The sequence below is a fragment of the Antechinus flavipes genome, chromosome 5 (genome assembly GCF_016432865.1).
Source record: "Antechinus flavipes isolate AdamAnt ecotype Samford, QLD, Australia chromosome 5, AdamAnt_v2, whole genome shotgun sequence".
NCBI classification, from domain to species: Eukaryota; Metazoa; Chordata; class Mammalia; order Dasyuromorphia; family Dasyuridae; genus Antechinus; species Antechinus flavipes.
In genome coordinates this window covers 146,775,109-146,789,110 of record NC_067402.1, presented here as the reverse complement: position 1 = coordinate 146,789,110, position 14,002 = coordinate 146,775,109, and the positions used below count along the sequence as shown (strand labels likewise).

At 34.8% G+C, this 14,002-nt stretch overlaps 1 protein-coding gene across 1 annotated transcript in view; it reads right to left on the bottom strand.

Annotated features, from left to right (window-relative positions):
- FBXL13 (F-box and leucine rich repeat protein 13) overlaps nt 1-14,002 on the bottom strand; it is a 239,573-nt gene that overhangs the window by 77,479 nt on the left and 148,092 nt on the right. Inside the window, exons 11-14 of the mRNA XM_051962415.1 lie at nt 9,822-9,939; nt 9,571-9,733; nt 4,220-4,339; nt 1,555-1,681 (exon numbers count right to left, since the gene is read on the bottom strand). Coding sequence (XP_051818375.1) covers nt 1,555-1,681; nt 4,220-4,339; nt 9,571-9,733; nt 9,822-9,939 — 528 coding nt within the window. The remainder of the gene's footprint in view (nt 1-1,554; nt 1,682-4,219; nt 4,340-9,570; nt 9,734-9,821; nt 9,940-14,002) is intronic.

Genomic DNA, 14,002 nt, shown 5'->3' with positions numbered 1-14,002 from the left:
TATTTCCTGAAGTCCATTCCCATTGACTCTAAAAAGGAAGCTCCCATTGAAGATGACCCACACTGAACCTTGGTATCCTACAATCTGAAGAATGCTTGTAACTACCGGTATCAAAAAGGATGGTGTGAGCTAATAGTAGGCAGGACACTACTTCATCACTGAATCAGACAAAAGTACCTCTCAAGCAATAGCTTTTTATATGCCAAAAAGATTGCTGGTAGAAGGACAGAATTAATGATCTTATGACTTTTCCTGGAACAGTCTTATATAAGATGATTTATAGAGGAAAAAAGGAGTCAGGAGATACACGTGATATGAGAGATCTTATTTTGGAAAGAGGTGTGCAGGATATAAGGATGACTGACTGATACACACCTGACAGACTGAGGAATTGTGGATCCAAACCTTACAGGTCAGTCCATTCCCTATTAATCTCCTATACTTTATAAACAAACTTATCATCTTCTGATTCACAATTTTGTTTATAAGAATCACTTCTGAACATAATAATGCAACTCCAGTCCATTAGAAAAATTTTTGAGAATTATGTAGCATCAAAAAGTTATCAAACTGTGCATATCCTTTAATCTAGCAGCGTTACTACTGGGCTTATATCCCAAAGAGATCATAAAGAAGGGAAGGGGACCTGTATGTACAAAATGTTTGTGGCAGCCCTATTTGTAGTGGCTAGAAGCTGGAAACTGAGTGGATGCCCATCAATTGGAGAATGGCTGAATAAATTGTGGTATATGACTATTATGGAATATTATTGTTCAGTAAGAAATGACCAGGAGGATGATTTCAGAAAGGCCTGGAGAGACTTACACGAACTGATGCTGAGTGAAACGAGCAGGGCCAGGAGATCATTATATACTTCAACAACAATACTATATGATGATCAATTCTGATGGACCTGGCCACCTTCAGCAATGAGATGAACCAAATCAGTTCCAATGGAGCAGTAATGAACTGAACCAGCTCCGCCCAGTGAAAGAACTCTGGGAGGTGACTAAGAACCATTACATTGAATTCCCAATCCCTCTATTTTTGCCTGCCTGCATTTTGGATTTCCTTCACAGGCTAATTGTACAATATTTCAGAGTCTTTTTGTACAGCAAAATAACGGTTTGGTTATATATATTTACTGTGTATCTAATTTATACTTTAATATATTTAACATCTACTGGTCATCCTGCCATCTGGGGGAGGAGGAGGGAAGAAGGGGAAAAATTGGAACAAAAGGTTTGGCAATTGTCAATGCTGTAAAATTACCCATACATATAACTTGTAAATAAAAAACTATTTTAAAAAAAGAGAGAGAATTATGTAGCATTTGATTACCTGGAAGAAATATTTTCTGATTAAGCTAAATTAAGTTTAATCCAGAAACAATGTTACTAAACTTGCCTTTTTAATTCAAATTCTTAAATCAAATAAATGTCTATTTTTTAAAGTTTTCCAAAAGCAGTGATTTATGAGTTTAATATGATACATAGAGAAATAATTTTGAAGACCTGAATTTAGTTTTTAGCAGTTTTTTTTTTTCATTTTTACCTCATCAGTGATGGCTGTTACAGAAAGATCAATTGAAATCAAGTTGGGAAGCTTGGTAATGAACTCAATCCCACAATCAGTCAACTGTGTACAACTACGTAAATTCAAGTAGGTAAGACTACGACACCTAAAATAAAAAAATAAAAAAAAATACATTCCCAATAAATTTTTAATTTTTATACCAGTGTTAAAAGTAGAGATTTTTTCCCAAGTTTGGCAAAAATGGATGGGTTTCAATTATTCATGTTTTTGGATATTCATATTCAATTGATTCATATTCACTTTTTGAATAAATATTGTACAAAACAGAAAATTATGTAAAACTCATTAATTTGAAACTGAATAAGAGGGAAGAGTTTGTTTTTTTCATTTTTACATTTTATGTTTACTTTCATATTTTGTTGGTTCTTCCCATAAGAAAAAATGTGTTATTCAGGAATTATTACATAAAGGGGATATAGATGTATGTCCTAGAATGCAAAGGAACAGACCTGCTAGCACCTGCCAATTATTTCCTGAGTTAATATAAAAAGCATTGGGACTTTCTCATGTAATTGGTGGTAAAAACTAGTCTCTGAGTATATAAAAGGAAGGAAAATGAACTGAGAATTTCTATCAGTGTGGAAGTAAATATACAAAATGCCAGTATGATTGAGAAGGAGATAAGGCTAGTCTTGGGAGCTTGGGAGTCCCAGACACTTATGAGAGATACCCAATAAGAGCCGTGCGTCTGTGAATGCTGGGAAGAGAGGAAGCAAGAGTGGGAGTCAGTGAGGCACATTCTCAGAGGAATAGATTCAGCATCAAGTAAAGTTAGGGTTCTGCAGGCTGGAAAGTGTTCAGAGACTTGACACAATGAGTGTGAATGGTTGTGTTTTAGATCCTAGTGATTGGGTCCTAAACAGTGATACTGTGGTTGAAGGCCCACATTGCAAGAATCCATTTAGATTCTATATATGAATGGCAAGTGTCTCAGCAACGATATTCTGCACAAAGGAATGAGCCTGGAGGGAACAAGGAATCTAGGAAAGGAATGAGATCGTGTGATTGTATGGGAGAAGTCCCTAATACCACATATGGTATCTATTGACTACAAAGTACATATAATAAAATTAGTTTCCTAATCTATCATGTTGCTGATTTTTGTAATAATAACTCATACACACACACACACACACACACACACACACACACACACACATATGTTCTTTAGTGTCATATAAATCAAGATTAGGTTATAGAATCATAAGTTTTAGAAGTGGAAAGAGCCTTAGAAAAAGATGATCATATTCCAATCTTTTCTCTTAGCAGATAAGAAACTAAGAGCCTGAGAGATTGTTAATTGTCCAGGGTCACAAAGGAAAATAATTGGCAGACCTGGACTCCAAATTCAAGATAAAAAACAAAATGGCTTACATGACCATGAATTTTAGTAATATATGTGCTGGCCTGTAGGAACTACATTCTAAGGTCCACAAGCTTTTGGCAAGGATTAGAACATTTTGTTGGAAAGAAAAACACGTCTTCCCACATATTCTGCATGTCTGAAACATGTATAATAAATCATAAGAAAATAGATATATTGCTCTTAGCTCCCACTCATACAATTAAATGGTCACTTGAACAGTATCAGCTATAGTTTCCTACCCTTTTTTGCCCTCTCCACTCAGTTCACCATAATCATAATAAACAGCATATAGTGCTGAGCATGAGAAACAAGGTCTCCAAACAGTCCAGGGACTGTGAAATTGGGACAACGATATTTAAACGACTAAATTCATATGATTATTGGGAAGAAAATATAACTGTGAGATGGTGGTGGTGGTGATAATGATGATATACCCAATTTTAAAAGTTTGAAGTATAGGAAAAGACTGACAATAAATGTATTCCTAGATAGGTACAAGTAACACTGTTTATAGTGCATCTAAGTAGTGCAGTGGATAGTGTCAAACCTGAAGTCAGGAGGATTCATCTTCCTGAGTTCAAATCCAACCTCATACACTTCCTAATTGTGTGGCAAGTCACTTGATCCTATTTGCCTGTTTCCTTATCTGTAAAATGAGCTGGAAAAGGAAATGGCAATTCCAATATCTTTACCAAGAAAACCCCAAATGGAGTCAAGAAGAGTCAGACATGAGAACATTACAACCACAGACAATGATTATAAACAGTAATTGATGTTTTAATAGCTGTTAAATTTCTGATCATTGTCATCACTACCACTGCAATCCAAAAAGTCCCATGGCCAATTAAGAGCTTTGATAAAGCATCCAGAGCAGTACTTCAATTCCATGCCAATTATGCTTGTATTTATGATGGACATGAGACCTCTATATCCACTCTATACATGGGCAAAAGGGGCAGAACATCAAGTTCAAGGAGAACATTATGCTCTCAAAATATAGTGAAATGGCCCTCTTTTCTAGATATTCTACAATATATCATCTCATATTAAACCCTCTTTTACAGAAAATTGGTAACCTGCTTTAGCTCCATAGAGATGTATAACAACCTTCATGACCACTTTTAACCTAAATTTCAATGAAGACTGACTTTTTTTTGGTGTCCATTTATTTTCTCCCAAATTGTAAAAAAATATTTAACAGGACATTTTTGAATATTTTGATAAAATAATACAGAACACTACAATTCTTTACTATACCTTTCTCCCATTTCTGCAAGGGAAAGATCACTTATTTGAGCACAATGAGTTAAATTCAGTTCTCTAAGTTTTGAGCTTGAAGGTCCACCAAGGAAGCTCCTTAGGCCAGCATCACCAATTCTGAAAGAATGGAAAAATTTGCTTTACATATGCTTTATATGAAGTGAAATACTAGATAGTAAGCATTTTATTAATTAGTAGAGATAGGCTGGCACAATGGAATAAACATTAGCTCAAAAAGTCAAAAGACATGATTTCACATCCTCCTTCTACTGCCTACTATCTGCAACTTGACATAAGTCATTCACCTTCCTTGGGTCTCAGATTCCTCATTTGAAAATAGTACAAAGCTGCTAGGGCCCTTCTAGTTTAGGATCCTACAATTTTGTGGGTGTGGGAACTCCTTCCCTATTGATATAGATTGCAACCTTTCCATCCCTTATTAGATAGTTTTTGAGTCACTAAAACTAAAAAAAAAAGTCACCAGGTGGCCAACCTTTTGATGAAAAGCCTTGCTGATTGTGGCTAGGCTGGTTCTCAGATTCAAAACAAAGTCTATCACTATGCCACATTCAAAGATTTTCACCCCATTTTCAATGCATTCGTGTGCATTTTCAAATGCTAGCTATCATACCTGCAATATTCTTCCTCTTTTCCTCTGTCTCAAACTTTCCTTGGCTTCTTTCAGATTCAAAATTTCACTTTTTGCAAGTGATCTTTTCCAATTCCCACTTAATGCTACTGACTTTCCTCTGATGTTACTCCTAATTTACTCTGTTTATAACTTGTAAGTACACAGTTATTTGCATATGGACTCTCCCATTAAATGGGAGCTTTCCAAGGCAGTGAGGATGTTTGTTTTTGTATCCCCGGTGCTTAATACTTAATGAATGCTTTCACAAAGCTATCTTAAAAGTCAGATAAAATAAGCATACAAATATACTAAAAGGGACTCTATCTTACCAAATACTAGATGAGTCAAAAGTGGGATTTTTTTGTTTCGTTTAGTCATTTCCCATATTACAATAAGTCAATCAAGAAGCCTTTATGTACCATACACTATGCACAAGAATGAGAAATAGATCATGGAAAGGAAATGAAGAGAAGTTGCTATTTGAGGACCCTTATTTGCTCTTTCCATTTATAGTTGCCATCATTTATTTCTTTCTAAGGAAAAATTGTTACTAGAAAAAAGTAAATAAATGCCCAATCTACAAAAATTCAACTTAGAAAGAACTTGGTCAGGGTCACTCTATGGTACAGTGGATGGAGCATCAGACCTAGCCTTAGACACTTGACACATACTGGCTGAGTCACTTAAACCCCCTGTTCCTCAAGAAAGGAAAAGAATTTGTTCATAAATGGGCACTAGAGGAATCAAAATCTGCAGCCCTTGTCCTCCTCATTCTCCACTAAGACAATTATTTTTTGTCTCCTCTTTAAAAAGCTCTGGAAAATGATTGATCCGAAGAGATCACTCCTCTCAAGTAAAATATAGATATTCTGAAAAGTTTTTTTTTAATGTTGACATAGAAGAAGCATAAGATAATATGCCCTTTCTCACACCCATTCTCATCAATGCTGAGGGATTCACTATTAATATGTTTCATTACTCAAAATGCATTTTCTCATTAAATAATGACAGATAACTCGTGACAAGGTCACAAACTATTAGCACTATACATCAATTTATGTCTTAGGTCTCTGGTCCTAACTGCTAATTCTTTGGGAAAATACACTGAGTTCCAAACAGTCAAATCATAGATAAATTGCGGAATACTGTTTGTTGAGTGAACACTGTTTATTCCAATTCTATGTCCTTTTCAGTCTTCTGATGAAATTATGTTTATATATATATTTTTAAATGAGAACACTAAGTTCAGGAGAGTGTCCTAATTGTTTTTTCTACTTTTGACCACTTCATCTACTTCCTCTAAATATGCTAATTGCCCTTATTAAATGAAAAGGGGGAAAATTAGCAAAATGGAAAAAAACTTTGTTTTCTTGTGTCATTTCTTCTATTCACTGCCAAAGTGGCATGTAGTATCTTGAAATGCTGAGGAAAGTTAAATTATGATGTAGAAGAAAGTTAGAAACATATTTGTAAATATAGGGTGTCCCAAAAGTCATAGTAGACTTTTAAGCTCTAATAACTTAGCTCTAGAACTCCTGCATAGTAGAATTTTCCAAATCTTCTATGTGATGAAAACTTGGGTTCATACATATCCTTTTCATAAAATCTAAATAAACCAGCTAGAGATATTGTATATAAATTATTTGAAAATATGCCAAGGGCAGTAACTGGAACATTGAAATGCTTATTTGATTAATGTTGATTAATTAATTATCTGAGAGAAAAGCAGTAAGAAAACCACACAAAAATGGGAATGGAAGAGAAGAAAAAAGGAAATATTAGTAAAGATTCAAGATAGCAGATATATCGTTCAAGGGAGATTTATAGAGTGAAATAGAATAGCACAAGACAGACAAAAAACAGAGGGAAGAACAAAATATCTAGGAGACTTTAAGGGAAAAATAGACCAGAAAAAAGAGAACAGAGAATAAGATGTCAGAATTTTCTAAGATAAGAGGCAGGAAAAAACCAGGAATGTGGATAAAGAGGTATCATAAATCTCAATGCAGTTTCATTTAGAAGTCCATGGAGTGGAACTAAAGATACATAAGGCAAAAACCTAACTCTTTTAGAAACTAGGAGACCTAAAGAAGGTAGCTCCAAAACTGAATGTTAGAAATGAAGTAGACTAAAAGTGAGCAAAGCTCACAGGGACTTTTTTTATAGTTAAAAATCCGTTCTATACTTACCACCACACATTTTAAAGCTTATAATCTGAGCTAAGCTGTCTAATACCAGGAAATTATATTAATGTTATTCTTCACCTATATACACAGTAAATGTTAAAGATTCACATAGTCTATGTAATATCCTTGTATTCTGCATTAGACACTTAAGAAATGTTTTGTTGAGAAGAGCAAGGAAAGATGTCAAAGAAGGCAAGAAAGATGAAAAAAAAAGGAAATGGGTAGGAGTGTGGACTTCTATGAGAGATCCATCCCTCTTTTAACCCCCAAATTAGAAACAATGGATATCATAAAAAATTGATTTTGACTACATACAAGGGGAAAAAAACCTTTCTAATATTCAGAGCTGTTCCAAAGTAAAGTGGTCTTCATGTATATATTAAGTGAACACCTATCAGGGATTTTATAGAAGAGGTATTTTCTAGGATATGTACTGGACTACATGAACTCTGAGGCTTCTTTCCCTTCTGATATTCCATAAGGCCTATTTATTCTTGTCCAGGCTCTTGTCCTCTTGTCTCCAGTTCCATTGCTGACACTCTAATCTAGGCTCTTAACTTTTCCTGGTAAGATTAGTCATAGCTTCTTCAATTAGTTCCTCTGAATACAATTGCTTTCTCTTCTAATGCTTTTGATTACTACTATCAAGTCAATAATCCTAAAACGTGTTTCACACATAGTTATTCCCTATTTGTGCCTGTTGTCCCCTGCTGAAGGAGTAGCTGAAGCTCATGGAATCACATGGTTAGGACCATACCAGCAAGAGAACCAGATGAGCTAGATAGTGCAGCTAAACAAGTTATAACGGCTGGATCTTAATTCTTCACTGTGCTTTTTAAAATGATTCACTCACACTTGGTGCCTTTCCTACTTCAAAATAGGACATGGCGCTTGTCTCTGGCTCTTTGAACTCGTAGATTCTTGTACTGACATATTTTTTTTTCTGTTCCTTTGATACTATGAATCTTTCTCACTCTTAGGCTGATCCCATAATGAAGGTCATCAGTTTCTCCTGTAGGAGATTCTCCCGACTCTGAGCAATGTGGACCAGGACAATTCACTTGCTCAAAAGCTGCCACAGCTTCACATTACGTACAAGATCAAATGTTGCCAATCTAGCTCCTCTTTAATCAACCTTTGCTCAGCCAACCTTCTCCACAATAGCCTGACAGATACACCAGTCTGGTCCCTTCATCATCTTCTGAAAATATGCTGATGATTCTCTCCTTTGCACCAGGATTCATGCTGTTTCTCTCATCTGAGCTGTTCTCTCCTTCTTCTGTTCCAATTTCTTTTAATTACCCTCCAACATCTAGCTTGGCAACCTTCTTAAAACCTTCTTGAAATATATCCTTACTACTCCAACCCAAACTGATATTTCCTTTCCTTAGTCTGTTAAAGCTCTTATCCACCATAAATGTTAGAACTTAATCTTTACTGTCTTGTGTTGTTTGTCCTGGATATGTTCTGTCCCCTGTATGAGATTTCAAATTCCCTAAGGAAAAGAACTGTATCTACTTTTTTTTTTTAATATAGCATGTCTCAGTGCCTAGCACAAAGCAGATGTTCATTGTATTTTATGCAATGAATATAGATATCCCTGAGACATAACACTATTAAAAAAATTTATACCAAAGTATAAATGACTACTAGATCACTTGCCTTGGCAAAAATAGAAATAGGATACTGAGAGAATATGAGTCTTGGATGCATGGTAAGAGACAGAGGGTTTTAACTCTGGAACACTGTAATATCTACAGAAGGCAAGCCTGGGATAAAGTGCTACAAGTGAGAAGCTTTAGGGCACAGGGCACCAAAGGAATGAAGGCAGGGGAAGAAATATAAACATCCAGAATGGGTAGATGGAATATTGAAGATATAGAGAAACCTGGCAGGCAGCAAGAGGATTAATATGTGAGGAGAGGCCACAGAGGATCTCTGCCTACTTTCATTTCTCTAACAGATTCTAATACCTACATACTTCTCCTTCCCACAGGGGATTATAGAACTAGTCAAATGCAGAGGAAGATATTCCTAGAACAAGAGAATAAAGACTATATCCTCATTTTCTTTACATGTTTTTAAATGTGTTTCATTAATTCTAATAGAATTAAAATGATTTAATTGACTGAATTATTAATGTTATATGGGGAATGGTGTTATATACCACTGCCTTCTTTCTAGATTGATGCTTTGCACTTGCCATAAAAGATAATATTCAATAAAATGCTAGAAAAACAAGAGAACTTAAAAAGTAATCAGAACACCCTTCTAACAGGGTTGGGGTTTAACTTACAAAGAGAACAATTTTATAGACTTTCTTATAAGTAGTCCAAAATGTTTCATTCAACTATACAAAATAATAAATTTTATTAACAAGAAAACTGAAGAATCAAGATACTATGTACCTCAAAATCACCTAGGTTCAGTGGACCACTCCAATTCTCTTGGCAATGGCTTACACATCTAACTACAACATTATTGATTAAATATTTTTGTTAAAATGGTTGGTTCATTAAATATCAGATTACCTTATACAATTGGCTAAATTCAGTACAACGAGATTCTTCAAATTAGCAATCGACTTAAGGCTGACATCAGTAATACGTTCACAATCAGTCATGTAAATATGGCTGAGATCTCCGTAATGTTTATCCATAAGTTTGAAAGTTAAGTCTGTGATCCGATTATTCCCTGTTAAAACAAAGACCCCAAAGACATTAATAGGCATTAATAGTCAAGGTCAATAATAGTGATGGAATTGTTTAACAATATCACTGACCTTCAACTCGAACCTTGTTAAGTGAGCAGTCAGTAAGATATTTAAAAGCAGTGTCAGAGAGATGTGGTGAACCAATGAATATTACAGATGTAATGCTTTTGCATCTTTCAACCAAAGCCTTTAAGAATAGGAAAAAAAAAAAAAAAAGATGATCAGAACAAACTCTGGATTCCAGAACAAATATAGAACTAAGCCTTTCATATATTGAGAGCAGGAAAAGAACCTTTGGAGGGCACATCAAAGTCTAACACACTTACTTTAAAGTTGAGGAAACCACAGCCCATAGAATACTTACACACACAGGGAGTAAAGGGCAGAGCTAGGATTCTAATGTAAATCCTCCAATGTGCTCTCCAATGTGATCAGTCCTTACTAGTTGAAAAAAGTTGTCTATTGCAGCTTTTTAACAATCACTTTTCCATAATATCAATTAAAAGAAATATCAGGGCAAAAACAAACTATCCAAGAAATACATTTGACTGATAAACTTTTCAAAGAAGGCTAACAAACTGTTGTCACTTAAAACTTCCTGAGATGCTAATGAAATGAAAATTCAATTTTTAACAGTTTTTCTTGTAAGTACAAAATTCATAGTCTCTTCTTTGGGGTTAATCCATTCTAAACTGAGAAGTTCGTTGAAAATTAAAGCAGGAAAATGCTCTTTCTTCCCCTTACCCCTGATCCAGAAGTAGATAGAAAAAAGAAAGTGAAGGATGAGTTCACTATAAAACCCAAAATATTCTCTCTTATGTTATCTTGGTCAAGTTTTTATTTTAACCCACATTTCATAATAAAAATCCCAAAGTGAATGTTCAACTAAAATATACATGTATTGATTTAAACATACAAAATATTTGAACTTCTTCCTTTGCAATATTTAAATAACTAGCTTTGATGACAGCTATATTACTACTACATGACAAAAATATAATGGTTGAATTGGAGATAGCTCCTCTCTAAAAATAAACAACTTTACCTAAATAAATTAAACTTCTCAATGTTATGCTAAAGTTAAAAAAATTACTCAAATATTTATTGCAAAAACCTATCAGTTTTAAAGATTTTATATATATATAAATATATATATATATATATATATATATATATCAAATGAGTTTTCTTACCTAGTGATTTAAATAAAATCTATCTCAGTTCATTCATTAGTTACAGCCTTCAAATATTTTTACTATTTTTTTCTTAAATAATAACATAGGTCAAATTTTCTAATAAAGTTCACTAATGTCAGAGGAAAGAACATTAAGTTCCATTTAAATGTTAATTTAATGTACTTATTATTGAATGACTGGGGAGGGGGCCAGGGAATGGCCTAAGTAATCATGTTCTAAGTATATAAAAAGTCATGAGAAAAGGGAGTACCAAGAAAAATTGCCACATTTGGCACGTACTACCATCTATTTTGAACAACGACATGCTCCAGGCTACTTTTATATACAAAAACTTTGTGTTTGAATTACACCATAAAACAAAAGTTCTCCATTGCTGGAGAGCAATGGAAAAATTTCACAGGGGATTCAAGGACACAAAGAAATTAGATGTTTACAAGTTTGTATATACACGTCTATGTGTATATAGATATATCCACATAATACATGTAATACATGCACTTATATATATAGATAGATAGATTGAGCTCTTTTTCCCACCTATGTACACCAGCAAATAATTGATGTGTCCAACAAAATTGTCAAAACTTACACAATTAGCTCTAAAGAAGGAAGTCAATTAATATACATTTATTTTATGAAATGTCATTATGAAATGAAATTTTATGAAATTTATGAAATTATTAAATGAAATGTTATGAAAATTTATGAAATAAAAAATGAAATTTTATGAAATATTTTATAAAATGAAATGTTAGATATAAACAATATAAAGGAAAAGTAATTTCTGAGGTAAAGCACTATGAGGAGGGGAAATTGATATTTCACTGGTATAAGGTGAGGTTACTCTATCTTCTCTATAACTTAGGAACTTAAGAGAATTGATTGACCAGACCACAAGTATCAAACTGATGGCCCACAAAACTTGTGTGGACTGAACCAGATTAAAATATCATAGAAAAATAACATAAACTACTTTATAGTTTTCTAAGTCAATATATAGCTGGTGAGAATCTGTTTCTATCTGAGTTTGACATCACTTAGGGTTAAGTCCTTTCATTAATAAAGAGATATATCGACAAAATACTGAACATAATGATTTGTAAAAATGAATGAATGAAAAACACTTTTTCTAACCTTTCCAGTCTTCTTACACTTTACACCCTTCCAAGTACTCTAATCCACTCTTCAATTTCCCCATGTGGGCATTTTTATTATTTTCTATATCTGAAATTCTCTTCCTCCTCATCTCTGCCTCCTGGCTTCACTGACTTCTTTCAAGTACTACTTAAAAATCTCACTTAAATTTTTTTTACTTTTTATTTTTAATATTTTTTACTTTTTCCAATTACATATAAAACAATTTTTTGTATTTACTTTTAAAACTTTGAGTTCCAGATTCTCTCCTTTCCTCCTCACATTCCCCTCTCCCCATTGAGAAGGCACTTGTGAAGATATGCAAGACATTACAAAAGAAAACAGATTTCTCCCCCTCCCCCCCAAAAAAAACCCTCAGGGGAAAAAACAAAACAAAAGGTATGTTTCAGTCTGTATTCAGACACAATCAGTTCTTTTTCTGGATATGGATCGCATTCTTCATCTTAAGTCTTTCAGAGTTGTCTTAGATCATTATATTGCTGAGAACATCAAAATCATTCACAGCTGATCATTCTACAACTTAGCTATTATTACGAACACAGTACATTTCAATTTGCTTGAGCTGATGATGGAGGACTTTCCAGGTTTTTCTGAGCATCTTGCTCATCATTTCTTATAGAACAATAACATTCCATCATAATCATATACCACAATTTATTCAGCTGCTATATTTTTGGACATATAGTTTATTTTCCTTTTTAAAAATATCTTTTGGATTTTATCTCTTTTGGGTTAGTAGTGGTATTGTTAGGTCAAAGAATTTGCAAGATCTTATAGCTCCTTGGCCGTTCATATCTTTTGATCATTTGTCATTTGGGGAATAGCTCTTATGAAATCTCATTTTCTATAAGAAGCCTCCCTTCTATGACTTCTCCCCATTTGTCTTCTACAGATTTTATTTACATATAGTTGTTTGCTTGTAGTCTTGCCTGTTAGACTGTGAGCTATTTGAGAATAGGGACTATCTTGGCAACAAGACCAACACAAGGCAAATATCCTGCTTCAACTGCAAGGCCAAAACATCACCCTTTGAAGCTCCCAAATGGGAGCTTCAAGTTATGATTCTAATTCTGACTGGCAATGACTCTGCCATTTCCCATTTTTAACTATGGAGAAGGGCAGAGATAAACCATGACTACACAGAAAAAATTATTCCATGGCCATCTCCTTTCCTTTACCTTGCCCGGCCTCAGGGCCCAGGTAACTCCTGTGCCTTTCACATCTCCTAAACAGGATTTTATGTCACCATGGGGCCTCAACCTCAGTGTGCTCTTGGTATCCCTGAGATCCCAACCAAAGTTTCATATAGCTATGTAACTCTTGCAGAGCGACACCCCAGCCAAGAGCCCATTTCCTGACCACTGGGCTAAGATTCCATCACAGAACTCAAGGCCTCAATTATATGTCTGACCCCATATGTCCTGACTACCAAACCAGGGACACACCCTGTCCCAGCTCCAACCTCCAGCTAACCGGATGAAGCTTTGCAAAGGCCACGTCTATAACAAGTTAGAACTGGACCAGAACATCATCCTGGCCACTGATTCAGAGCTCCAGCTTTGAGAATATCAGATAGTCAATGGGATCAAGCCTCAAACTTTGAGAGCACGTTCTGAGCTTTACCCTAAAGCAATGGCTTCACCATTAGGAAGCCCTGATTGCTAGGGTGGTCCCCAGACTGTAACGTAACCACATCCCACTCAGCACAAGGGCTACAACTGCATATTCACCATGTCTCAAATATTGGTGACAGCCACAGCTGTGCTATTACTGGGTTAAGATAGTAGTCCCACCATCACTAGTCTTCAGACTCTTGGCCAAAAGAATCAATTTATCCTCCATCCATCTTGGGACATTGGGACAAAGTCCTTTCCGAATACTTCATGCGTCCTGACCACA